The 25,352-nt window shown below is 44.5% G+C and overlaps 1 protein-coding gene across 1 annotated transcript; it reads right to left on the bottom strand.

The window, feature by feature from the left end:
- Nucleotides 1-45: 45 nt before the first annotated feature.
- Nucleotides 46-24,977, bottom strand: NUP188 (nucleoporin 188). The gene is made up of 44 exons (XM_059486604.1): nt 24,941-24,977; nt 23,047-23,101; nt 22,388-22,461; nt 22,082-22,166; nt 21,376-21,456; nt 20,926-20,970; nt 20,275-20,367; nt 20,037-20,156; nt 19,436-19,647; nt 18,888-19,002; nt 18,464-18,664; nt 17,703-17,792; nt 17,008-17,073; nt 16,355-16,474; nt 15,784-15,910; nt 15,505-15,660; nt 15,026-15,152; nt 14,323-14,410; nt 14,167-14,243; nt 13,897-14,011; nt 13,452-13,572; nt 13,194-13,260; nt 12,645-12,773; nt 12,357-12,490; nt 11,880-11,986; nt 10,854-11,060; nt 10,324-10,493; nt 9,953-10,022; nt 9,290-9,357; nt 8,494-8,689; nt 7,938-8,015; nt 7,512-7,597; nt 6,863-7,008; nt 5,566-5,747; nt 4,996-5,196; nt 4,268-4,360; nt 3,975-4,133; nt 3,635-3,772; nt 3,182-3,256; nt 2,298-2,507; nt 1,528-1,659; nt 1,322-1,392; nt 1,019-1,148; nt 46-871 (listed from the first exon to the last, which is right to left on the bottom strand). The coding sequence occupies exons 1-44, from the start codon at nt 24,964-24,966 to the stop codon at nt 701-703; spliced, it is 5,214 nt and encodes a 1,737-aa protein (XP_059342587.1). The 5' UTR covers nt 24,967-24,977; the 3' UTR covers nt 46-700.
- Nucleotides 24,978-25,352: the final 375 nt, after the last annotated feature.

Below are 25,352 nucleotides of genomic sequence, written 5' to 3'. Positions count from 1 at the left end.
GTCCAACACAAACCCATGAACACAACTGCTGTCTATAAAGGTTTTAATATCAGTATAAATAGGGCACAGTTACAAAAAACTGCAAGACTGGAGCAATGGAATTTTGACGTAAAAACCTTAAGTGAGGCCTTGCTCTTCAGAAACACACACAACACACAGACTGCAGGGTGCAGGGAAGGCGTGAGCACACATACACCATCGTGCCTGGAACCATTCAGTACAAAAATAGCAGTAGAAAGATGGTCTCTGAATTGCTGGCTGATCCCTTGGGTGTGCCTTAGCTGGACTCCACACAGGAGATGCAGGCTGCACCTTGTGTTAGGAGCAGAGTTAATGCCCAGCAGAAAGCATCTCCTCTCTCCACCCAGCCACAGCTTCCCCAGCTGAGGTACAAGCTATAAAAATAAAGGTTTTGACTGTTCAGTGCTTGTACCCAGCCAGGATGCTCTGGCAGACCGGGTGAGCAGAATGTGCACGTGGGCTGGTCATGGGGAGCCAGCTGGGCTCTCCTTACATTCACTCTGCTCCTGGGTGGCAAGAGTTCCATGGGATCTCTCTGCTCAGGTGACACCACTGCCCACACCTGGCCTCCCTCCCTTCCCAGTCCTCATTACGGCTCTGCCAAAGGTGACGCCTTCTGTGGTGGATGGGAATTGTTCCGCTGCAGGTCCTGACAAGGGAGGCAGGGCCAGGACGGGATCTATCTCTGCACGTGCCGGACAAAGGCCTGCACCAGCTGGAACAAGGGCTCCTGCCCCTCTGGACCCAGCTTGGAGGCAGACTTTCCCTGGGGAGAGGGAAGGACCCCGCTGGCAGGGGAAGAGGGACCTCCCCTGCGGAAGTACCGGGACAGGCTGGAGAGCAGCGTACTCTGCAAGCAAAGAGAGCAGCAAGTCAGCTCCTTCCACCGCAGCCCCACAGCAATGTGGCACCATGAGCAGCCCGAGGCTGTTCAGTGCTGCTGGGGAATGGCAGCACAGACCCACTGAGCAGGGAGGGGACAGCACAAGGCGCTCACCAGCTCCGAGCTGAGCTCCTGCTTCATGCGCTGCTTGTCCCGCGGGTGCACGGCCGGGTCCCGCAGGTACCGCACGGCCTGCGAGATCAGCAGGTAGAAACAGTTCTCCATTGTAAACATCAGCAGAGACCTGAGCACAGAAACACACATCAGCAGCAGCCAAAAGGGTCAGCACACTCTGGTTTCCAGGTCAAATAGTTAAGGGATGTACAAAGATACACAAATGCTTCTAAACTTCAGTTCTGATCTGAGGAGCTGGGACTGCTGCTTGGCTGTAACTACACCAAGTGACCGGAAACTTACTTGAGGGTTTTGGTTCCCTCTTGCATATTCAGCCCTGCAGCCTGAGGGAAAGGTTCTTTCTTCTTATCCATCTTTAAGGGAAAAAAAGACAGGTATTAGAGACAGGAGATAGGAAAGAACTGCTCATGCTCTTCAGAGTCTCAGCTGAAGGAGCACTCTGGGATCACTGCAGCTGCTGTGCTCCCAGACACAGGAAGGGCCAGTACCTCTCCCAGCATGTTCAGGGCCACGTTGACTGTGGCAAGGAGAGTCCCAAAGGAAGGTGCAACGTCCGAGTCAAAGGCCGGTGTGGTGAAACTCAAGACAAAGAGCACACTGTACTCAGCAAGGTCCAGAGACTGTGGAGAAACAGAGAAGTGAGACCCAGGAGGCCATGAGGATGGTGTTGCCATAGGAACAGGAATACCTAGTCCCTTCTCACACTTTTTATATGGAAAAATAGAAGCACTGTGATAATTTCCCAAGTCTCAGGTGTGCAGCTGGAGCAATAAAGTGTCCTGCACAGCACTGCACAATCAGACTCCACAGCTCTCCTCTCACAGCTGCCATCACTGGCACACCAAAGTACTGGCTGCTCCCAGGGGCCCAGGAGGACATTCCCTACCCAACACTTAGCAGGACACTGCCAGAATCAAGGATTAAACCTTCCCTTTCTGAACCTGGAGAACAGGCACTGGATCACACCACCATGGGAGGGTGACAAGAGGATTTTTCCTGTAGAATGATATACTGAAGGTACAACCCAACTGGGTTATTGTCTGCTCCAGTAAGGTCACACACACAGCCTTGTGCAGATCACACAAAAGCTCAGCCAAGTCTTCCCACTGTGCAGTGCCTGATTCCCAAAGCAAATTCCTTCTCTCCTGCCTTCCTGCTCCGTGCAGAGCAGCAGACAGGTGGGGTCACTGCATCAAGCAAGGCACACACATCCAGAATATCCCTGGAAATGCTGGGAACTCCCCTTTGGAGCACCCACCTGGTCAAGGAGGATCTGGCAGACATCAGGGGTGAAGTGGCGCAGGGCAGCCAGGGATTTGCTGAGGATTTTGAGGAGGCTGTACTGCACTGTGAGCAGGGCCTTCTGCTCTGCTGCCTCTGACTCGGGGCTGGGGGGCTTGGAGGAGGCCTGGGGGTTGCGCTGCACGCGGGGAGTGACGCTGGATGGGAGGGAGTCGCCGTTTTTTGTCTGCGGAGAAAGCAAAGAGAAAGCCTTGGATACAGATGGGATTATTTCGCACTAAGATAAATGTTTGGAGAAAAAAAAAATGCTGTGAACAAAGAGAATGAGGAAATAAGGCACCCAAAGTCTGTCACTTGCTGGGAATGTTCAGTTGGTGTGGGCTGGGGAGACACTGCATTGCAGGGAGGCAGCTGCAGAGGCTGTTTGGATTCCACACTCAGGAAAAAGAATGATCAACACACCAAGCCTGAGCCATGCTGAAGGAACTCTGCAGCAGCAATGCATCATCTCCACCTCGTGCATCTGAAGATGTCCCAAGAACAAGAACTATCTCCCTTTAACAAATTAAATCAAATTAAGGACACCAGGTCAACAGTGGCTTAACTAATGGGACTCCAGAGTCCTACAGCAATGCAGTCTCTTTGTAACAGCAGGCTACTCAGCACAGGCTGCTGGTTATCTAGGACTGGCTTTACACAGTCCAAAGGTTTTCAGAGTCCAGACTAATCTCAGCACTTTTTTTTTTTTTTGGCTGTGAAAAATGCAAATTCTAACTACAGATGGGTGTCAATAACCACCATGAAGTATATCAATAATCCATTCAACATCCAAGACTCTTTATAATGATTAATGTCCCCTTCTAACAGGGAGCATGGTGAAGTTTGGTGTAGGATCCTCACCTGCAGGTAGTGCTGGAGCATTTTACGGCTGTGCAGGAGGGAGGTACAGGCCTGGCACAGGTAACACAGATTCACCTGAAAGAAATAAAGTCAGGGAGAAATCTCAAACCCTGTCTATTCACTGCCACTGCTGGAAGCTAGAAAATCCAAACATAGCACTGTGATCATAAAGGATCCACACAGTTTCTTAATTTCCCAGTATTTTCTTGAAATCACCTGGCACTAAGAACTGAAATTAAGTCATCGAATTCCCCAATTTACTTTACCAAGCTACCACTTCTTTCTTTCCCAACAGTTATATTTCCTTACTTGAGACCAGGTACTGACAAAATGGGCAGTTAAATAACCTCAGCTGTAATTCCCATTAAAGGAGTGGTAATAACAAAGTGATATTGTGCCATTCAGACAACCAAATCCCTGCACTCCAAGACAATGTATTATCCTGATTCCTACCTGCATGTCTCTCATAAGCTGTGGCAGGTGGAAATGCCACTCCTTTGTGAAATTTGAGAGCTGAAGAATGAAGCCAACAGTGTGATCAGCCTCTTCCAGACAGGCCAAGCTCTGCACAGTCCGTACTGCATTCAGGCACTGGGAAGGAGAGAGAAGTAAATCAGGGCCACGGCAGATAAGGGGCAGATGGGGTAACATCCCATCCTCCTCTCACAGACATTCCACTGTAACCCTGCCCAAGGCAGCAGTGACTTTTCAGTGCATTTGCCCTTTCTGACTCATCTCCACTGCTGTTGGAACAGAGGAGCCAAGTGAAGCACAGGGGCAGTTTGTGACACACCTGAAGGATCCTCTCCTGATGGACACCCACAAAGTCCAGAGCTTCTGTCAGGAAGTTGTATCTGAGTGTTTTGAGCAGACGTTCCATGAGGGACATGGAGAGCCGATAGACCCCGGGCCAGGAGGGGGCATCCAGGGACTTCCGGGATGAGGCAGAAGTCTGAACAAATCACACACAAAAACAAGTGACTACTTCCCCTCCACACCATTCTGGCAGCCTCCAGCCACAGCCTGAGAGGGCATGGGAAGCTCTCTGGGTGCATCCCCAGCTGGAGTGAAGGAGGCAGCACCCACCTGGATGGCTCCATTGGTGCTGAGCTGGTACACGCTCAGGAGGGGCAGGCAGACGCTCTGGGTGACACCAGCTCCAGCCATTGCTGCTGCTCCCTGCAAGAACAGACTGCAGTTGGAATCTGTGCCTCTGCTCTCTGAGACTGAAGAGACTTGTGCTGCAGCAGATATTTCAGTTCTTTGCACTGTCACCACCCTTTTACAGAACTTTCATCTGCACACACCTCTGTGTTGTTAAAAGTTCAACATCAAGAAAAGGGAAATCAAACCTGCATAACTGTACTCAAAATTCCATTTATCACCTGCTCTGGTATGTACATAATCCTTGCAAAGGGGCTTGGAACAATCTTATTTTCACTTAAAGCCCCATATAAGTTGAATTTGAAATAGATAAGTAACACTTTATTAAAACTAATGAAGAAGCAGGTTCCAACACTCAATGCTGGTTTAATGAGGAGTATTTGCATTGCAGAATCCATTCAGTGAAAGTGCTTGCTCTAAATGACAGGTCTGGCTGGCTCAGCTTTTCCCAGACATCCCACTATGGATGCAAGGCACACTAAGCAGGTGTACATACAGGACCTGCTGCTTGCCAATCTCCAAAAAATATCCCTTTATCTACAGCTCATCATTCAGCTGCATCACAGACAGGATAATGAGATAAAAAATGAGACAGACTTTTCCTATTTAAAGTGTACAGCCATGCACTCTCACTTCTCTGCATCTCTCACCTGCTGAGTCCTTGCTAAGGTCAGCAGCAGATGTAACGAGGCCTCTGTGAAGTGAAGGTTTTGTTTAACTCTCAGGCTGATCTCCAGTGCAGCAAAGATGGTGGGAAGCACAGGGACTTTCCTAGTAATCTGCAACCAGTAATCTCCATCTTCATCCACCTCACAAAGCTCCTTAGCCAGATGCAAACCCAGAACACACACCTGCAGTGACAAGGAAAGGTAGGTAGGTACAGGGCTGTACCAAGAAAAATCTCAAAAGCATTTACTACCACCACCTAAAGTTCAATCATTCTCAGAATCACAGATGAAGGCTCCTGGTATCCCTCACATTATACTCTGTACACCTCTTGGCTGTATCAGCACTCATGACAATGTTTTTAGTGCACACCTGAAGAAGAGGCAGCAACAGCCAACTTCCCAGACTGATGTGAGCCAAGAAAATTCTGATATAGAAACTGCTGAAACTTCCTCTGAAGGCAGCAGGCTACAAAGGAAAGCTGTTCCAAGTACCATGAAAGGCTTGTCTAGAGAGAAGAGACAAGCCTGCAGAGCAGATGAGCAGCCCTTTACCCCATCTCGCTGGTCCTTGTGCTTCACGCGGGACGCGTCGTCGGTCTCCATGCTGTCCTTGTCGTCCGCGGCATCGCCCACGCTCAGGCTGTGCCGGGTCTGGTCCAAGAGAGCAATGACCTCATCCTGGAGAGTCTCACACACACTCAGCACCAGCTGGGGGTACTGGGGGATGTCATTCACTGTGACACACACAACACACACCAGTTAACAGACAGGCCTTGTACTCGGCTTTCCAGTTTAACTGGTAACATCACTGAGCCACATTTCCTGGAATTAGCATTGATTCTGTTCTCATTTCAAAACCTACAAAACAATGAGAGCAGCTGTGACTGAGTTAGATGTCTACATCTAGGAGGACATATTAAGGGATTATATTCATCTCAGTAACAAAACCATGTAGATTTTGTCATACAAAGTCATATAAACTCATGACATGTCAAAACACAAATCAAGCACTACTATGGACAGATTATTCCACCACAGCAATTCCCACCCACTGCTCCAGACTGCAATCAGCCTATGCAGACTGGGTGCAGTCCATGGTCTCTGAATCCATATAAATACTACATTCTTATCAAAACCACTATAATAAATTGCCCCACCTTTTACCACCATGATTAGAAACTCAAATTCAACAGCAAAGAAAACAATTAAAATTGTTTTCTTTAAACCAATCCTCCACTTACTACTTATTTTTCAAAAAGTAGTTTGCAGAGCCAAAGCAATGGGACAAGGAACACAGACAAGTAACCTGACACACTTTTAATCACAGCTGCCTTTGTATGTGTTGCACAGAGAAATACTGCCCAGATTTCACTGAGGGTCTTCAAGTGCCACTGCACTGCCAGAGGCCCCACAAGCGACAATGACCAGACTGGTTTCTGTGGTTTGTAACAAACCACAAAAATGTACTCTTTCTTGTGTTTGGGTCTTTTGTTATCTCTAACTAGGAATCCATGGCAGAATCTAAGCTCTACAGTCACCCTGAGAGAGCCTGACTTACACATCCACTGAGCTATCTCCAAAAACACACAGGAACTAAACTGATCAAACAGAGGTTATTGTCAGGGAAAGAAAAGAGAAGGGAAGACATGGACAGAGTGAATGAATGATAAACCTCACCTCTTTCCAAAACTAGCTAAAGAAGGGAAGAAAAGAGGAGAGAAGTCCCCCAGGCTGGTGACTACATTCAGCACCCTGCACTATTACCAGCACCACGTGTTTATCTTGCACATGCTGGGGGTAAGGAGTGTTCAGCCCTGGCACCTCAACACCTGCACATGCACCACCTCACCTTTCATCTCCTTCATTTGCAGAACAGTGATAAGAGCTGAGAACACTTTGGCTTTGGTTTTCTCCATCATCTGCTGATCTGCCTGTAGTACTCCCTCCAGAATCTGCGTCAAGGAGTTTATGATTTTATCCACAGAACTCAACTCGCTGACAACAAAAAGGGAGAGCTCTTCAGATTAGACAAGATCCCTCAATAAATATACTGGCTTGAATGAGCTGTGTGGATCATAAGTTATATGACCCCTAAAAACATAAGCAGTTCTTGAAAGTAAAGTTTAAGTCACCATCTGGATCTCACTAAAGACATTCCACAGAATGAGAGAATGTTTTTTCCCTTCATTGTGAGAATGAGAGTGAGAAAGCAGGACTAACTATCACAAAAGCTCTTTTGCTACTTCTCACCAGCAAGCAGGAAACCAAATTAATTGTATTGCTACCACAGATTTCTCACAATTTCAGCAACAACCAAGAGACATTTGACATGCCAAAAGAGAATTCCATGATAAGGCTTCAGTTTTCTCCCCAGATCACTAAGGGATTCTCACTAGAGCAAAACACTTCAACATAATCCCCCAAATTTTTATTTAAACATGACCTCCAAAGTTTTTATTTCTAGCAGTGACTAAAAAATACCCAAACAAAATACCTACCTTTTCCACTGCTTGAGCAGGATCAGAAGAAGGGTACACAGCATAGACCCCAGCTGCAGACAGGGCACTGACATGGGAACCTGGAGCTAAGGAGAAGTACAGGAAGAGTTACAGCTCGAACAGTCACAGATAGAAAGAAACACTTCAGAAATGCTCAGCCCAAGCACCAGCACCAAATGACCAGGTTTGTTCTTCAGCAGAACTGAGGGGACCAGAGCCAGGACCCTCACAGAGTCATTTAGTAATGACAAGAATGACACATACAAAATAAAGATTTAAGCAGCTCATCAGTTCATAGAGAGAGAGACTCTGTTTCAGCCCATTTTCACAGGATCTAAAAAACCTAAGATTACAAGCATCTGTAGGAATAGTGCAAAGAAGATAAGCAATTAGGAAATGAAAGAACCAATAGGAAATGACACCTACCAAAACCCTGGTGCCATTTAGCACATCCAGAAACAACTCCTGATGAACTGCAGGATCAGTCAGATGCATGATATCAGCCTAAATCAACAAAGATAAAGATCAATCAGCACAACAAAAGGTGCTAAAATCAGTCTACTGTTTTGTTACTTTAAGAATCCATCAATATTATAACTGCTGAGTTTTACAGAAATCACTTCAGTCCTACATTACCATTGACAAGAAGCTGGTAATGACTAATTGCTTAATGGTGCATCCCTGCTGCACTCGACACAGGAAAAGCTTGTCAAGGTTGCAAAATTACTTAGAAACCCTCTAAAAATTATTTACTACCTCCTTCCTTGAGAGGGCAATATGCTCATTATGATCAAACAGCAAAACACCACCCACTCTAACCTCTTGCACCATGCTCACACCAACCTGTACTGTGCTCACACACACAACAAAACTGAAAGAAAAAACAGTGAATTCTGCTCAGCTGGCTCTAGGAAGCTGCTGACATTGTACTGCTCAAAATATTCATTTCAGCCTCTCATGCAGGGTAGGAGGCAGCCCTTACATGGCTTGTGGAGATGATGAGCAGCATCCTCCAGGCTGAGATGAGCATTTGGTACTCGGTGACGGAGGCACAGCTGCTGCCCTCGGTCTCTGCCACGTGCTGGGCCAGGGACCTCACGTACTGGGACCAGTAGGCAAAGCGCTTCTTGCTGGAGAAATTCTTCAGAGTGTCTTTCAGGGACTGGTCCAGTGAGCCCCTGGCCAAACCAAGAGGAGAAGTTATCCTCAGTTATTCTTGGGTCAGAAAATATACTTCTGAGATTCAGGAAAGTCAAGGACACAGCTTGCAAGTGAATGTTATTCCACATATTTGACCTGTGCAGGGAATCTCACTTTTTGCATCAAATATGAAGGATAAACATGATCCTTGAAGAAAATCTATCATTTTTTTAAAACAAATTTTAGTTAATCCTGACTTTTCAATATATGAAACAGATGTTACTTTCAGGAAAGAAAATCAAGTGGGAGAAAACTACTAAATGTGATTCAACCACTACAGGTTTATTCAGTTTAGTTGACAATTAGTTTTAATAAATACTGTATATTCTTATTTCAGGATACAAGGAAAATACTGATACATTCCCACCTAAAGGCTGCAGAAGAATTGTAATGTCTTTCTGCAATTAGTGATTGCAAGAATCTCCAATGTTTGTCATGTGCTCATGAATCACCCCCAGATTTTCACAGGATTACAAATGCTTTGCCCACATAGGGCCACATGGTGTATCAAGAGTTAACACACACAGTTTATGTGACTAACAAGCACAGGGATCAAGGAGAGACTACCAAAGACTCACTTGACAACATAATAGATCTCCAAGCAGATGATTTTCATTATTAAGGCACAGGTATCCAAGACACTGAGCTATGAAGAAAAAAAAAAGGAAAAAAAAAATCAAAATCTGAGTTCTACAGGGTAACTGAAATTATCCCTACCCATCCACTTGGGATTGGCTGATACTCCAGTTCTGCAGGAGACTTATTTCTCCCACAATAGCAATACTTATGCCATTTTAACCACAGACTGGTGACAATAGGGACAGAATACTGTGCTCAGAGTTTGAACTCTTCAGTGAGAGCACAGGGCTTTCAGAATGAAGGAAATAACTCGCACAGAAAGGAAGAACAAGAACCTAATCAATTCCTCCATGATACCAGTCAGCCTGAGCGCAAATTATGGATAGACTTCAGACACACACCTTCTACAGTGAGTGTCACCACAGCTGCCACACAGCTATTTTTGTTTCATATGTGAATAAATAGCAGAGAATTTCAAAAGGCAGCTCATGGCTGCCCAGTCTCTGAAAAGCCAGACAGCATTCACTTCATCTTCTGCCTGTATTTAACCCACTTGGTCACAGCTCCCTTTAGGAAGCTGGAAGCAGAGGGAATGGCCACACACATCACTTAGAACCTCTTCTGAGGAGTACATAAATCCATTTTGTTTAGATGTAACTCACCTCTGATGATTCAGAAGGCGGAGGAAGGGTCCCAAAGAGAGGATTAGTTAAATTTTCCCAGAACTTTGGCCTAAAAGACATAAACAAAAGTATTATCAGTTATCTCCCTCATGCCACGTGCCTAGCAGCATTTTGAGTGTACCAAACTTTGCAGAAAATATGCTTTGATAAATACAAGTTTATTTAGCTTTGTATAAAAGAAGCAGAAATATATTTGATTCTGACACACTGGGGCTTCTCATCTTCCACACTCAAAGCCCACACAATGCGTACCCTCACCACACCCTAAGATGCAAATGTCCCTGAAAAGTCTGATAAACCACAGAAACAGTGTTCTGGAAAAGAGGAAGGGAAATGCCTTGACAACTCACTTTGTCCTCAGCACGAGCATGGCGCTGTCACGACGGTCCTGCCACAGCGCGTGCAGGAAGGCGATGGCGGCGCGGTGCAGGAGGGGAGGGCACCAGTACCTCTCCTGCTGCTTGGAGTCAATCAGCTCCAACACCACTTGGAGGCAGCTCCACTCCCCCAAGCTGAATTCCTAAAGCAAAAGGAAACAAGAGGCTATAATGCTGGAGAACTATATTGTCCACTGTACACAAATCTTTATCTTTCTCACTGCCAGAGTGTCATGAAAGTTTTAAGGTTGCTTAAAGAACAGCACATGCAGTGAAGAGAGCAGCTCACAGGCACCCTTGGTCTTTGTTGATGCTCTGTTGCTAACTCAGTATCCGCCTTGAAATACTGGGGAAAGTTTCTCTTTGGTTTATAGGAAAAAGCAAAACTGGGATAACACCACACGCATTAAACACAAGCACAACCTGCATTTATCTTTACATTAAGCACATCGGGTTACAAAAAAAATGCCAGTGAGTCCTTGGGCAAGTATCTGCTATTGTACCTTTGACCCATCACTGCCATCCTTCACTTCCAAGTTGAGGAACAGCTCAATGAGGCCAGGCTGTGTCTCCACTGCCACTGTGAGGAACTCCAAGATCATGACCTTGATGCGCATGTCCTCGATCTTGCTCTGCAGGTGGGTGAGGAAGGCGTCGCGGATGGCAGCGGCGTCACTGCCCAGGCAGGCATACACAGACATGGGAGCAACCTGCCCATGGGAACAAGCACCAGAGGGAAAAATAAACATGCTGAACACAATGCTTAATGCTTAAAAGGTGATTGTATTTAAACTCAAAAATACTTAATATTGGATCTATGAATCTATCAAAGTAAGTTGTCATTAGGCAGGAAGAAATGTGACAAGTGATCCAAACTTTCCTCTTGAGCAATTCTACTCTATCCTCACCTATTTCTCAAAGGTTACAAAAGAAATAAAAAAGATAAAGAAAAAAACTGTTTTGGGATTGTATTTCTTGAAATAAATGAGCCAATATTTGGATTTATATGCTTTCAGAAAGCTACAAATATTCTCATGTTTAGCAGACAAAAAGATTAAGTGTAGAAGGCTTCATAAGTCTAAAGTCTATTTTTACCAAGTCCAGAAGTCTAAAAGTTGAAAGGTCCCAATAAAAACTTAAATAGGATGCTCTTCTCAGTAAGATGGTACAATTCCAGGTAGGAAGGTCTAGGAATTGTGTTTAAGAGTGTGACTAGAGAAAGTTGCTCAAAAATTAGGAAGAGAACAACTGGAGGTGCAAATACTTTGCAGAAAAAACCCCACTAATGGGATGCCTCCCAGTGAGTGCTGAGTGACTCCTGAAACAGCAGATCACATTAAAAAACTAAAGGATCTTTTAGATGATTTTTCATGTGCATTAACTTACAGATGTCAGTCCACCCTGCTTCAACTGACTTGCACTAAGCTCCCTGATACAAAAAAAGCCTGAGGAGATTATTTGAAAAAATTTCAGTGGTGGAATCAGTCACAAGGGGAGAAGCAAAGGAGCACTGATGTGTCTTATCTTACTGTAGCCAGTCGTTTGAGCAGCTGGATGGCCAGGCGTGGAAGTGCAGGGTCGTGCTTGTGGTAGATATATTTGGCCAAGACAGCAATAAGGTTGTTCCCATGAGCACCTGGAGAGAACACAAATAAAATGAAAGAGAAGAAACAACAAGATGTAACTATTTACCAAATGATTTCCACAGCAGAAGATGAGAACTAAGTTGGTCTCCCAAAAGAACATGGCATGGGTCTAGCCAGAGGCATTAACAGCAACTGATTTAGTATATTCTGTAATTACAATAACCTCATTACAAAGCAGCAAACAATAAGCCATGTTTGAATAATCCTTTAAAAGCTGTCCCAGAGGGGAAGAATGCCTTAGAGGAGGGAGAAGAGGCATCCTTGCATGGGTAGGAACCACTTTATGTAACCTGGAAACCTTAACCAGTGTTTGTGATGAGACACACAGTGCCATTTGCAGATGCCCCAGGCAGCACCCACCATGCTGAGTGAGTGCCTGCTCCAGGGGTGACACCACGCTGGACGGGGGCTTCAGCCGGATGACGTTGTTGGTAACGGAGAATGCCAACTTCACTGTCTGGATCAGCAGCTGCCCTTGGCCTTGGGACTCATCACTATGTCCAAAGAGAAACCAAAGTAAGGAACTGCGCTCACAACCAACATTTATTATTTTATAACATTCACAGAGGAAACTCCATCAGAGTTACAAGACATTTTCACTCAGAACCAGCACACAGAAAGCTGCCCAAACAGGCACACCCCACTCACCTGCTGGACTGGGAGGCCATGACCATGTCAATGGTGTCCACACCAATGCCCATGATGTTAATGACAGCTTGCCCTGCCTCTGTGTTGGCCAGGCTGAAGATGCACAAGGACTGCAGGCTGGGGGCATTGCTGTGACACAAACACAGGACAGTGTCAGCAGGAGCACTTGAGGCATTTTGCCACATTGCATTTAGAAAACTACCACAAAGTAACCTCATTTCTACACCCCCACTGACCCTTCCTTTACTCTCCCTTCTACTTTCACCAGAGTACACCAAACAGGAAAGTGGATGACACTCTGTCCCAAGAAATCTATGCCCTCGTTTCTTTTTTCTACCAGAAGTTCTAGAAACCAACATGATTTGCTCTGTCCCTAATCTTTTGCTACCCTTCCTGTACTCAGAAATGCAGCAAAGAGCTGAAACTAGAACTACACAGCTATGCCAGCTCCCTCCTAGTCATTTGAATTCAAAAACTGAAACAAGATGACAGTGATTCCTGCACTGTAAACCAGGCTAGTGCAGGTGTGAGACCTCTCACCTGTCTTACCTGCTGCGAGGATCCATTTCAGGACATAAGTTCAGAATAGCATGGATCAGCTGCAGAATTAGGCACCCTAAAACAGAGATGAAATGGACTACTCAAGTTTTTGAAAACATTTGCCTCATTCCTTGTATTTTCCAACAAATCACAGCACCTAACAATATCAGGAGTTGTACAATGCAAATCCCAAATAGCTGCTAGAAAAAGAAGGCAGGTGATCCCTTTTATTCCTTTCCCCTTCTCCCCCGCTTTTAATATCTTTACCAATTTTCTCTCTCACTCCATGAGAGTTGTATCTCCATTTGTGGTAATTTGGTAACATTTCCTTCAGAACAAACACAATGCAGGGCACCAGGCCTTGGCTCTGGGTGCTACCAAGTTGTCCCTAGGAGAAACAGAAATGTTATTTAACCAGGAGGGGAACGAGGACACTTATGGAGGAAGATATTTCTTATTGTCTTTGAAGTGTGAGAAAACCATGGAACATAGATTTACAAGCAATTTCTAGTCTTTTGTAGTCATTTGAGACAAGTCAAAATGGTTTTTTTTCTAAAAATCACATCACAGAAAGCACAAACAGCAGTGCAGAAGGGAGAGTTAAGCAAATATTACTTAGAAAGCCCTGCTGCAAAGAGACTGATCTCAGACATGGCTGAGATCACTTTCACTTCTCAATCATAACAGCCCAGAGCACTCGAGCAGGACTCACCCGGACAAGAGTTGTTACCAGGTTCAGGAAGGAGATGGTAACACTGTACTCGCCTTGGGGCTGCTCCATGCTCATCAAAAGGTTTCCATAGCCCCCAGCATTCATTCCCTCTGCACTGTGAAATGAGCAAGAGAGGTCATCACATGAAGAGCAGGATTCTGACATGAGTGAGAGATGTCAGGTGCAGAGATTGCACACTGGCAAAAAGTTCTTATTGCATGTTATGAATTGGATAGGCAAAAAAAAAAATGGAGTGGGGAACAGGAATACCTGATCATGTGATTCATACTGGACAATGGGTTGGCAACAAATGGCAAAAACCCTGTGTGGTGAAGGTCAGTCCAAACCTGCAAGAGAAAAGGCACAGATACTCCCTCTGATTTACATATAAATGTACTAGTTCTCACCAGCAGGTCCTTTCCTCACCTTGGCTGGCATCCGAGAAGCCAGGACTGTCAAGCAATTGACACAAGAAGCAATAACATCCACAGGGGGAGAGATTACAGTTGTTAGCCTGCAAAAGAGAAACAGCATGCATGAAAAAAAGCACTGCCACCTGTGGTCTAGTCTGTTTTTTAATCAAAAAGCTTCTTTCTCTCTCACTGAAGTACACATATATAAAATTTAAGTAGATAAATACAGACACCAGAGTCAGCACTTTCAGTCTAGACTTGCCACCTCCCCCTCACACCTGAGTCAGATCAATTTACTGCCAGAGCAAGGCTGGCAAGACAGCAGGTTGTCACAGCAAACAATAATTATACAGCTGAACATCAATTCCCAGGCAGTTAACTCTGTGAGGAGCTAATAATTACAACTGTTTTAAAACCTGTGAGTTACTGCTCTAATGCTATGTTTTATCCCTGTTTCATGTAAATATAGCTACTAATCAAAATTACCTTTAAAGGGATAAAATTGCACACCTTTCAGGAAAGAAGTAGAAGAGGGGGCATTTCTGCTGTATCAAAACATTAACCTATGTGTAACCAGAACAGTTTTGAGAGCTGAACACCAGTCTTGGGGAATTCAAGCACTGACACACATCCTGTAAAGCTCTTGGCAAAATAAGTAATCAGCTATCATTCAGGTCACTCTGTCTGCTTAGGAACCTCTGCTGTCAGGGACTCACCTCTGAAGGAGCATGTAGATTCGTGATGTGATTGGCAGAAGACAATCTGCTATTGATACATCAGTGCTGATGACTTTATGAACCAGATCGATTATGGGCTTGACCCTCTGGCAATGCTGAATCACATCTGGATAAAGAAAACCAAACATTAGAATACAAAATTGTACTTCAGCAGTAATCAAGCCTGGAACAATGCACATATCTCTTACCACATATCTGCATTATTCAAAACCATCCCTCTCTCATATTAAAAAAGATTTGTTTATCTATCTCAACTTTTCCCTCATCTAAAGTGTATCTCATTACACTACATGCTCTTGGCTTTTTGCAGTGAATTTTACAGAATAATCATCATCAGGTTTCTGAATAATATTCCATGCTCCTCCAAATGCACTCAGAGCTGTTCAGTCCTACTACTAACCTCAAATTTCACCAATTAATAATTATTTATTCTCTTTCACACTCCCAGTCTGTCTCACCTGCTGTTGACACAACATGGAGCAGCATCTCAATCTCACAGGTGAACAGAGTCCAGCTGCTGTAGGAATACTCCCAGCGTACCAAATAAGCCCGATCATCCAGCATCACTTGGCCCACTGTTCCCTGAGGTATCCGTAGATTTGTCTGACCTAGTCCTAAAGATTGAAGAAGCAGGTGAAACAAAGTCACAAATTGACCCATGAGTTAGAAGCCAGGTAAAGAAAGAGCTGAGTTCCCCAAAGGATTTCAGTAAGAAAAGGTGAGTGCAGTTTCCTTACCAAGAGGATAGAGGAGCTTTGGAGCCTGTCTCCGCCACAGTGTGCCATCCTCATGGGAGATCACATCTGGAGGTTTGTGCTTGTACAGCTCAATATAGAAGGACATTTTATCCAGGAAACTGTATACCTGCATCAGAGAGAGCTTCAACAACACAGCCAAAGAGCCAGAGCTCCTTAAAAATTTATCAACCAGGTCATTTCCAGTATCAAGCAAGTTTATTTGAGGTGTACAACAATATCCTTCTAATACATCAACCCTACCAAAAAATTATTACACAACCCTCATGTTCAGACAAGTCTCATCTAATCAATCAGATAAGTAACACCCAAAAATTAGCATCTTAATCTTCAGCCATTAAAGCTGAAAAGATTTCTAAAAGCCAGAAAACAGCATCCTGCAACAGCACACAACTCTGAAGGAGCCATGTCCACTGTTCTTAGACAAAAGCCTATGTCTGTTATCTAAGACTGCAACTGAGATAAGCACATGTAATGGAAAGAAAGAATCACAGAGTATGTCATCCCTGACTCAAAATAAATCATCTCCCAAACACCAAGAGAGATCCTGTACCTTTTTTGCAGTAGATTTATCGGACACAAGGGCTTGGAGCAGCTGAAGGAGAGGAGTGAGAAGATGGGGGAACATCCCACAAACACTGTCCAGGATAATACCCAGACCTGCAGTAGGTTCCTGGTGGTGGAAACAGAGAACAAATGTCTTATTACTAAAAAGAAAAGCTAAAAGGGTCTCAGTATAGCACAAGGTTACAGTTCTATTTTAAGCTGTACATATAACATTAATCATGCACAAAAGTATCACTCCAGTGACTGGAGATCACACTTGCACAGACTAAAGCATGAGGCAGTCTGCAAGAAGTAAGACTGTAAGGCATTACATATCATCCTAATTCTGACAACAAAAAATAAGCACAATGCTTTTGCCAGCAGTTAGTTCAATCCTTGCAGCCCCAGCCCTGCTATCAACTATCACCTATATTAAAACTTGTTCCAGTATCCTTTTCAAGTGTAAAGCCAAGGCTGTACCTAAAAAGCAGGAAAGGGCAAAAGTAAATCAAAGATAGATGCAAATGAACATTTGCTCCTCAGGCCCTCCTAGAAACCAACTCACCAAATACAACCAGCCTGTTCCTTTCCTAAAAGGGAACCTTTTATCAGGTCATAGTTATAAACAAGGTAGGTCAAACAAGCAGCAAACACACTCACTGTCTTCCAGAAGAGCTGAGGAATGCTGGAAGCTGCCAGAACTTCACATGCAGCATCAATTATATCCTACAAAGGAAGACAGGATGGAAAAAATCAAAGCTACTTCACACAGGAGGATTTTGTTCCAACCAGGTTCTGCCACATTTTTGGAATTTAAATTTCCACCAAGATGTAATTACTTCCAGGATCCAAAACACACCCAAGACTCCCACCCCAGACCGCAACCTAAAGCCATGCTCCTCATAATGAATGAACTGGCCACAGCAAACACATCCACAATATCTGCAGAGGGCTGTAAAATGTCCAGTCTAACTCAGAATGGAGTTTGTATTATTTCCATTGTTTTGGGAATAACAGATCACCAATTAGCTTCACATCCATAGGACTTCAAATGCATGATGTGCACTTTCATTACTAATCTGCCAGTCTGTAGAGGTGTTTACCACATTTGTATGGTGTAAATGCAGAAGGAAAACCAGCAAATCACTCATTTGGGTCTCCCTAAGCCACATAAAGCTTTCAAATTTGCTTAAAGCAAATTTGCATAACAGATTTGCATAAAGTATGCATTTTTGCATAAAGCTATTCAAATTTGCAGTCTGAAATGCAGGATTACAATTTAATAGGCAATTAGCATCAGTTATGACAGGTAATTCTAAATTATGTAACAACTGCAAAGGCTCTTGGATGCTTACTTGCTGATTGCCCAACGTATGCAATTCCAGTGATGTCAGGACAAAGGAAAGAAGCCCATAAATACACATACAGGCTGTGCTGGCAGTACACTGCAACGACAGAATAAACATGGCTGTTATGGGAAAAATATGAATTACAAACATGGTGTAACTCTGCTTTACACACCAAGTAACTGACTTTTTATGTATCCTTGCAAAACAGGGAGCAGTCATTAGTTAAGCTCCATATTAACACAAAATATTTCACTGACAGTAGAAGTCTTGCCATTACCATTATCACTAGAAATGCCTTGCAGGCATCAAAATAAAAAAAAAATGAAAAAGGCACTCAACACTTCTAGGAATCAAAAGGATTTGCTTTCACAGGCTTCTATCTACAAAGCAGTTTATCCTACTACACCATGTTTTCTACTGAAGTCCTATACATAGAATAGTGCAGAGTTAAATCATCCAATACTCAAGATCCACAATGGTAAATACACATATAAAGGCAAATCAAGAACTTTGATTAACTGGAGTCTATTCTGCTCAAGCGAGATGTAGTTCCTTGCTTAACAAAGCTTTACTTAGTTCTCTGGACATAACAATCTGTTTTGTTCCAACTCAATTTCTGATCCTCACTGAAAGAAGACTAAGATGATAGAACATGCTTTACTGCACGTTTGAAAAGAACTCTGGTTCAGTCTCTGCTTCCCATCACAGCTGTACATCAGGAGCAGTCAGACCCTCAAAAGCTTATATGCACAATTGAAGAAACTCACATTCTTGCCCCCACTGCTGAGGGATCTCAGCAGCTTTGTCAGATACTGGAAGACATTCAGCTGGATAGCAGTGCTGCCCATCTTCCTGATGATGTTTGTGGACTCATCTGGGTTTATGGTGTGACGGAGCAGAGCCCAGGCCAAAAGCACTGGAGCATGATGTGAGACATCCCCTAACTGCAGCAGCTGATTGTCCATCTCCTGCACAGAGACAAAGCAAAAGCAAAATAACTGAGATCTGAAAATAATTCATACTCAACAAGCACATAGCTTACTGCGGCCTTCTCATGGTATGTGGATGCCAGTTTCTACACTTGGCCAACAAGCACAAGGACCAGAAGTTTACAGACACAGTCTAGATAATCACAATAAGTTCTGTATTGTTAGGCTTGAGGAGGGGTTGGTTACTCTGCCAGTGTTTTACCTGGTGGATGTGCTGATTGTTGGCCAACTTGTGCTCCTCTGTCCTGTCATCCAAAGCACGCTCATGGAGGGAGTCAATTTCCATGCCTTCCACCAGAATAAGAGCACTAAAGTAGCTACAAGCAGCAGCAGAATAAAAACAAATAGGTCAGTAACTTCATTTGAGCATTTAGGTGAGGTTTTATTTTAAACTATAAGAGGTCAAAAAGCTTTAGTTTGCTTTGTTCATCTTTCTTCGAAGCAATAAGAAATTACAATAAATGAATGGCACATAATCCAAATTTTGTCTTGAAATGCTGGTACAGGAAAAAATACAATCTTCAGAACTACCTTTTCTGGTTGAACAGACAAAAAAGGGTCACTGAAATTTGAAGACAGCTTTTCCACCTTTAAAACTCTCTGCCATCAGGAGGTATGGCAGGATTCTCATTCCCCCTTCTGAGTCATGGCCCACACAGAACAACAGACATTAATTATAAATGCATTTTTTTCCTGAGAAAAACAATTGTTTTGCTCTGTACCCACATCACAAATACACACAGCACTTACCCAATACGATCCACGAGGTGATCCATACTCTCATCTACTAAATGTCTGTTGGTTTGTCTTGTGCCAAATCCCTGCTCCTTGAACATCTTTGCAAAGGCCAGGAGCTCCTCAGGTGCCATTTCAAAGTATGCATAGTAGAGGAAGATGACTTCCAGGAGCATGGACTGCTCCCGAAGGCACTGCACGAACCACCGGGAAACCTGACGTTCTGTCTGCATGAAGGAAAGTTCCACCATCACATGTCAAACTCACAGAGCAGCCAAAGCAGTCAGAAACTGAGAAGTGTGGAGGCATTTCAACAGCTGGTGCAGCCAGCAACACTGTCAATGGCAATGAAAGCCACTCTAGGTCCAGAGAGATCATGAACAACTACACATAAATGGCTCTGCTGGCTCTCCACAGATTTATTACAAGGAACAGTAAGTTTAATGAAACTGTTTCTGAGCATAAGTATGTTCTGTTACAAAGAAAACAAATTTTATGTTTCTTGGACCAGAAGAAATGTCCTGATGAACTGCATTTGTACAGATATATTTTCCAATACACTACATATAAGAAACAACTTTATAAGCTTGAGAAATGATAGTAAGAAACAAAATACCATCAGATTTCCATGTGTTTCCCAGGTAGGAGCCTCTGCTTTGTAGAGTGCTTCAAACTGCTTGCGGTAATTGGGAACGAGCTCCTTGTCCAACTTTTCAACGCACTGGAAGTACTGTGCCTAAAAGAAACAAGTCCATCAACTTCTCACATGCATGTGGGGCTTTTTGCACAAGCAAGGAATTACCCCACAGCTCCCATATTTAGCCTGTTTCAATGGCATCACGTCCTGCACTCACTGTGTAAGGGTGTCTCTCGTCCTGGAAGTAGATGAGCAGGTGGAGGACGCAGCGCAGGATGCAGATCCTCTCCTCATAGTAGTAATCAGCGAGCTGTGAATGTAAAGTGCCACCAATACCAACCTGGCACAGTGCCCAAGTCCCTGCCACCTCCCTCTCCCAACCACTGCCAAGGCCTTCACCACAGGAATACAGAGTTATTACAGATGGAATTTCAACCGAGCAGTTCTGAATTTGGGGAAAATAACCAAGACTTAAAAAACGTTACAGAACTCAATCAAGCATTGCCATAACGACAGGTCTATAATTACACTGTTAAATGAGCAAACTTGGAAATTTTTACCCCTATTACCCTCTGTCAGAAATGATCATCAATCTTGTCATGACACACAAATCTGCAAGCTTTGGAAAATATGGCAGTGTACATCTACCCAGCTCAATTCCCTAATATCAAGCCTAAAACTGCATTTCTGTAGCAATTACTAACCCTCTTCAAGTCTACATGCACATCCCTCAATTCAGAAGCACCTTCTAAATAAAAGTCATCCTTTATTTAAGGAATACTTAAATTACTTCAAGATTTTCCACAAAAAAAGTAGGTTTGCTGCCAACAGATTTTTTCCCCAGAAAATACAAATGGAAATTACTAACCTTCAGCATCAGAGCCTGACTCTGCCTTTCATCCTGAAGAACTGTCTGTAAAAAAAATATGACAAAAAAATAGCTACTGGAGAAATACCTACTGACAAAATATATGTTCACAAAATTACAAAAACAAATTAAAGACAAATTTTCTTTCATTTGGAAAGACAGATTCCAAAAGCACAAAGCCAAAACACTCATTTTTAACTATGTATTTATTTTTCAGCTCCACTCTCATTCACAAATCTGTAGCTTTCCTATATTTCTGTGACAGAGAGAGGAGCTGAGTTCCTGCAGAGATCCAAGAAGAGATAAGCCTGGATGCAGCTCCAGGAGAAGAAAAGCTACAAAGCCATTTCCCAATCAAAACTAGGATTCACATGTGACCATTTGCATCAAAAAACAACTGTTATTAAGGAAAGATGTGGAGTCAATAGAACATAAATGGGAGCTATGGACCTTCAAGGAGTCTCTTGTTCCTCTGTAATCCTCTTGAAGATAAGATTGTAACAACTGCACACTCTGCTCTTCATCCAGACCCTGAACAAAAGAAAGATAAATGATCTGAAATTAATAAAAGGCAGCTGAATTCATTAAAGATTAAGATTCTCTCCAAATACTCAGGCAGCTCTTATCTTCAAAACAAATAATATACCAAAAGAATATTTTTGCACCAGGCAGATGCTTTAATCAGCACTTCTTTTAAATCCAAATACCAGCTTTAATGTCACTGAACTGCAGTTTAACTTCAGCTAAAGGAGCATCAGCCATTTAAATAAAGGTACCACCAGCCACCAAACTTTAAACTTCTGACTTAAAGAAACAGAACCTTGCAGGTAAATTGAGAGGATTGCCAAATAAGGCAACTGATGTAAGGGACATCAGTTTTTTAGCTGAGCAGTTTTCCTGGAAGAATCCAGCTCAGACCCACAGCAGGTGGCTGCTGCTGAAAAGGACCAAGAAAACCACAGCATCTCAAAGTCACTCATCACTTTGGAAGCTTGACCTAGAGCCTCAACATGGACTTCAACATCCTTTAGGTTACTTTGAACTGAAAGGACCTTAAGTTTCTCTCTGCTCAACATCACAAAGGTTACTTCAGTGTCAGAATCCTGTAACAATGCATTCCAGGGATAAAAAATAATCCAAGAGCAGCTTCACTCACCAAAAACTTGCTGACTCTCAGACCCAACTCTTTTAGTGGAGCAGCAACATCTTTATCAGCTTTAATTTTTTCTGCTGAAGTTGTACTAAAGTGAAAAGAAATTTTAGTCATTAAAAAGGCAGCAATCTCAAGGAAAAAAATTAAATAGGCACAATTTCAAAGTTCTCCACTCTATCAGTTTAAACTGAACATTTGCTTTTTCCCCAGTGACCTTTCAATATTTCATACAAAATTCTGTAACCTTTCTTTACTTGCCAGGAAACTCCACATTAGAGATTCATGTCTAAAATCAGGCACTGACTGTACCTTGGTGGTTTGTAGTATGACAGTCCCTCTAACAGCCTCTGCCAGTGCTTGTTCAACTCTGCAGCAATCTGGGCCTAAAACAGAACCAAACATCACTGAACAGACTCCTCAAAGTGCAGTACCACATATTAGAGCTGTTAAACTTCAACAAAGCAAAGAAATTCCAGCAGCACAAAGAGGCAGGAACAACACAAGGCAGGTGTCTGTGGGTCAGAATAATTCCAGATGCAGAACTGAACAGGGCACTGCCCATTCCTAGGGAGGTGGGGAAAAGGGAGGCAATGGACTGGGTTTAGAAACATTTGGATTCCCAAATTCTGGGCAAATTCTTGAAAGCACAGGCTCCAGCCCTCAAAATAAGGCAGCAGTTGTACCACACATGAACACCCCAGGGCAATCCAGGCAGCAGCACTTGTGCCCACTCCAGAAAAGGAAGCACCTTTTCCATACACCCTTCCAGGCACTTCATGCAGCAGCTGCAAACAAGCAGTGGAAGAATAAACAAGTAGCAGAGGTATGGGAACAAAAATCACACTGAGAAAGAAGGAAGAGCAGCAGAAAATATTTTCACTAATATTCAAAGAGATGAACAAAGGATGTGTTTGGCCATGGAGCCCAGGAAGCGATGGTCAAAGCTGCTCTGCAGGGAATGAACTTACTGGTTCTCTTAAAGCTGATCTGCCCAGCAGAATTGTCCATAATTCTCTGCTGCTCCTGCAAACACAAGGAAAAGGTGGAGAGTATTTTAATGATTAATGTTATTCCAGCCTTCCATTTAGCTTACACTTTTCAAACCTGCAATTAACTTGCAGCAAATGACACTGCAGTGTGAGAAAAGTGATTTAAGGAAGATTAGCTTTTAGCTAATGAGCTTCAGATGTCCTAGAAAAACCAAGGGAAAACCCAGAGAGGGTGACAACTGACACAGCAAGACCTGTGAATTCACATCAAAGTTTCACATTGATATCAGGTTACCAGCTCAATTTGATTTTGCTATCTGAACATTTCAGGCTCCTAAGAAAATGAAAGCATAAAGCAATATTCTATTGTTACATTCAATGCTCTCCTTCAAACAAAGTTTTCCATCAGTTTCATCCTCCACTCTAAGCAGAGCATAAAATTGTATGAAGTGAAAAGCTGCACCATCTTTACACAGGCACCAGAATATTTACACTCAGCTTCTCATTTCTTCATGAGAACTCTGCAGAAAAGCCAACCTGCACTACAAAAATTTACAGATCACACCCTGACCCTGGCATATGCATTCAAAAAGTCTCCCTACAACAGCCCAGAGAAAAGATATTTGCCAAAAAGAGTATTTAATTTAGAAAAACTATGATTTGCTAGCAACACATGACAAATGAGGATTTAAACACCCCAACTCCCCACACAAAGACTGTCTACACAAGAACACTCATTGCCTTATTTTTAGAATAACATTATTAAAATAACTCACTGTGGCAGTGAAAGTCATCTGTGACTTCTGCCATGTGGTGACACTTAATGACAACACCTGTTATTTGCAGCACACCCATCAGTATAATTTCTCCCTGCTCATTCCTGACTGGTTGTGTGCATTTCTCTGCCATGAACCTCTCCAGCCACACAGAGCACCCAAAGGCCCAGAATTTTACCAAGAATTGAACAGCAATGTGAAAGAAGCTATTGAATCAATCCCAGGTTCGGTGATCATGTCAGATCAGTGCCTTTATTTGTCGTGCACAGTTTCTTTCACTTATTGTCAAATCCCTAGCAACGCCAGCCCACCTACTTCTCACTCCTTCACAACCCCCTCTGGGAATAAAACAGACCGTGGTTTGTTGTCCCCTCATCAATAAGGCTCCAAGACAGCTAAGGAAGGAAAGCTCTCTGTACAGGACGACGAGTAACAGTGGTGTCACTAATTTAATAAAAATTAGACACTAGGGAAACTCCAGAACATAAAGCGTTGTAATAAATGACAAAAAACGTGCTCTGGAGATACGAAACCACCGAACTAAGATGATCACTGAACACGGGATTCATTAAAGCCCTTCCGTTACACATTTCCACGTGTGGATTTGACTCGCACGTCCCAGGAGCCGCGCGGGAGGCGCAGCCGGCCCTGGCGCGCCCCTCGCCTCAGGGAAGGGCCGAGCGCCCGTCGGGCACCCCCGCGAAGGGAGCGCGGACCGATCCCCGGCCCCGCCAAAGCAACGGCTCCAGGGAGCGCTGCCAGCCCTGATCCCGCACGGCAGAACTGAAGAACCACAAAATGCCGGCAGTCTCTCCCCGCTGCGCTCCTTGAGCCGGGGCTCCCTGAGGCTTCCACAGAGACCCTGAGGCTCCCCCAGCCCGGGGGGCGGGGCCTCACCGCGCGCGCGAGGCGGGGGCGGGGCCAGCCCGGCGCGCGCCTAGCCGCAGTTAAAACCTCCCGGCCCCGCGCTGCGCCCCCTCCCCGCCGGCCCCTCTCGGCTCCCGGTCCCGCGGAGCTGGGTCCGCCCGCAGCGAGAGCCGGGGGCTCCCCCACGCTGCCCCCGCGTTCCCTCCGCCCCAGTGGCCCCGGCCCCGCACCTCGCGCTCAGCCCGCCCGCCGCCATCTTCGCTCCGTTGTCACGTGACCCAGGGGCTGCCTCCTTCCACCACGCCGGTGTCACGTGGTGCCGTCGAAGCCACGCCCCCGATACGCCCTCACATCTTGGTCATGTGACAGGCGGCGCGGCAAGATGGCGGCGTCCTGCGAGGTGGGTGCGCGTTGGGCTCCGGGGCGGGGCCGCAGCTTCGCGCCGGAACCGGGAATCGCCCGGGAGCGCCTCCGGCACCGCCCGCGGCAGATGGCGTTCCCAGTAGCGGAGGCTGCGCTATGGGTGTCGCGGCTGAGGGGGACAGGAGGCGGCGGCGAGCAGCGTAGAAGGACAGGGCGCGGGCAGCCCGCGGGTTGAGGGGCGTCCACAGCGCTGCGAGGGCTTGGGGAGGAGAGGGAGCA

Source organism: Ammospiza nelsoni, chromosome 20, assembly GCF_027579445.1.
Source record: "Ammospiza nelsoni isolate bAmmNel1 chromosome 20, bAmmNel1.pri, whole genome shotgun sequence".
In the NCBI taxonomy this organism is placed as follows: domain Eukaryota; kingdom Metazoa; phylum Chordata; class Aves; order Passeriformes; family Passerellidae; genus Ammospiza; species Ammospiza nelsoni.
The sequence above is the reverse complement of the archived record's forward strand: the minus strand, read 5'-3'. Positions and strand labels throughout refer to the sequence as shown.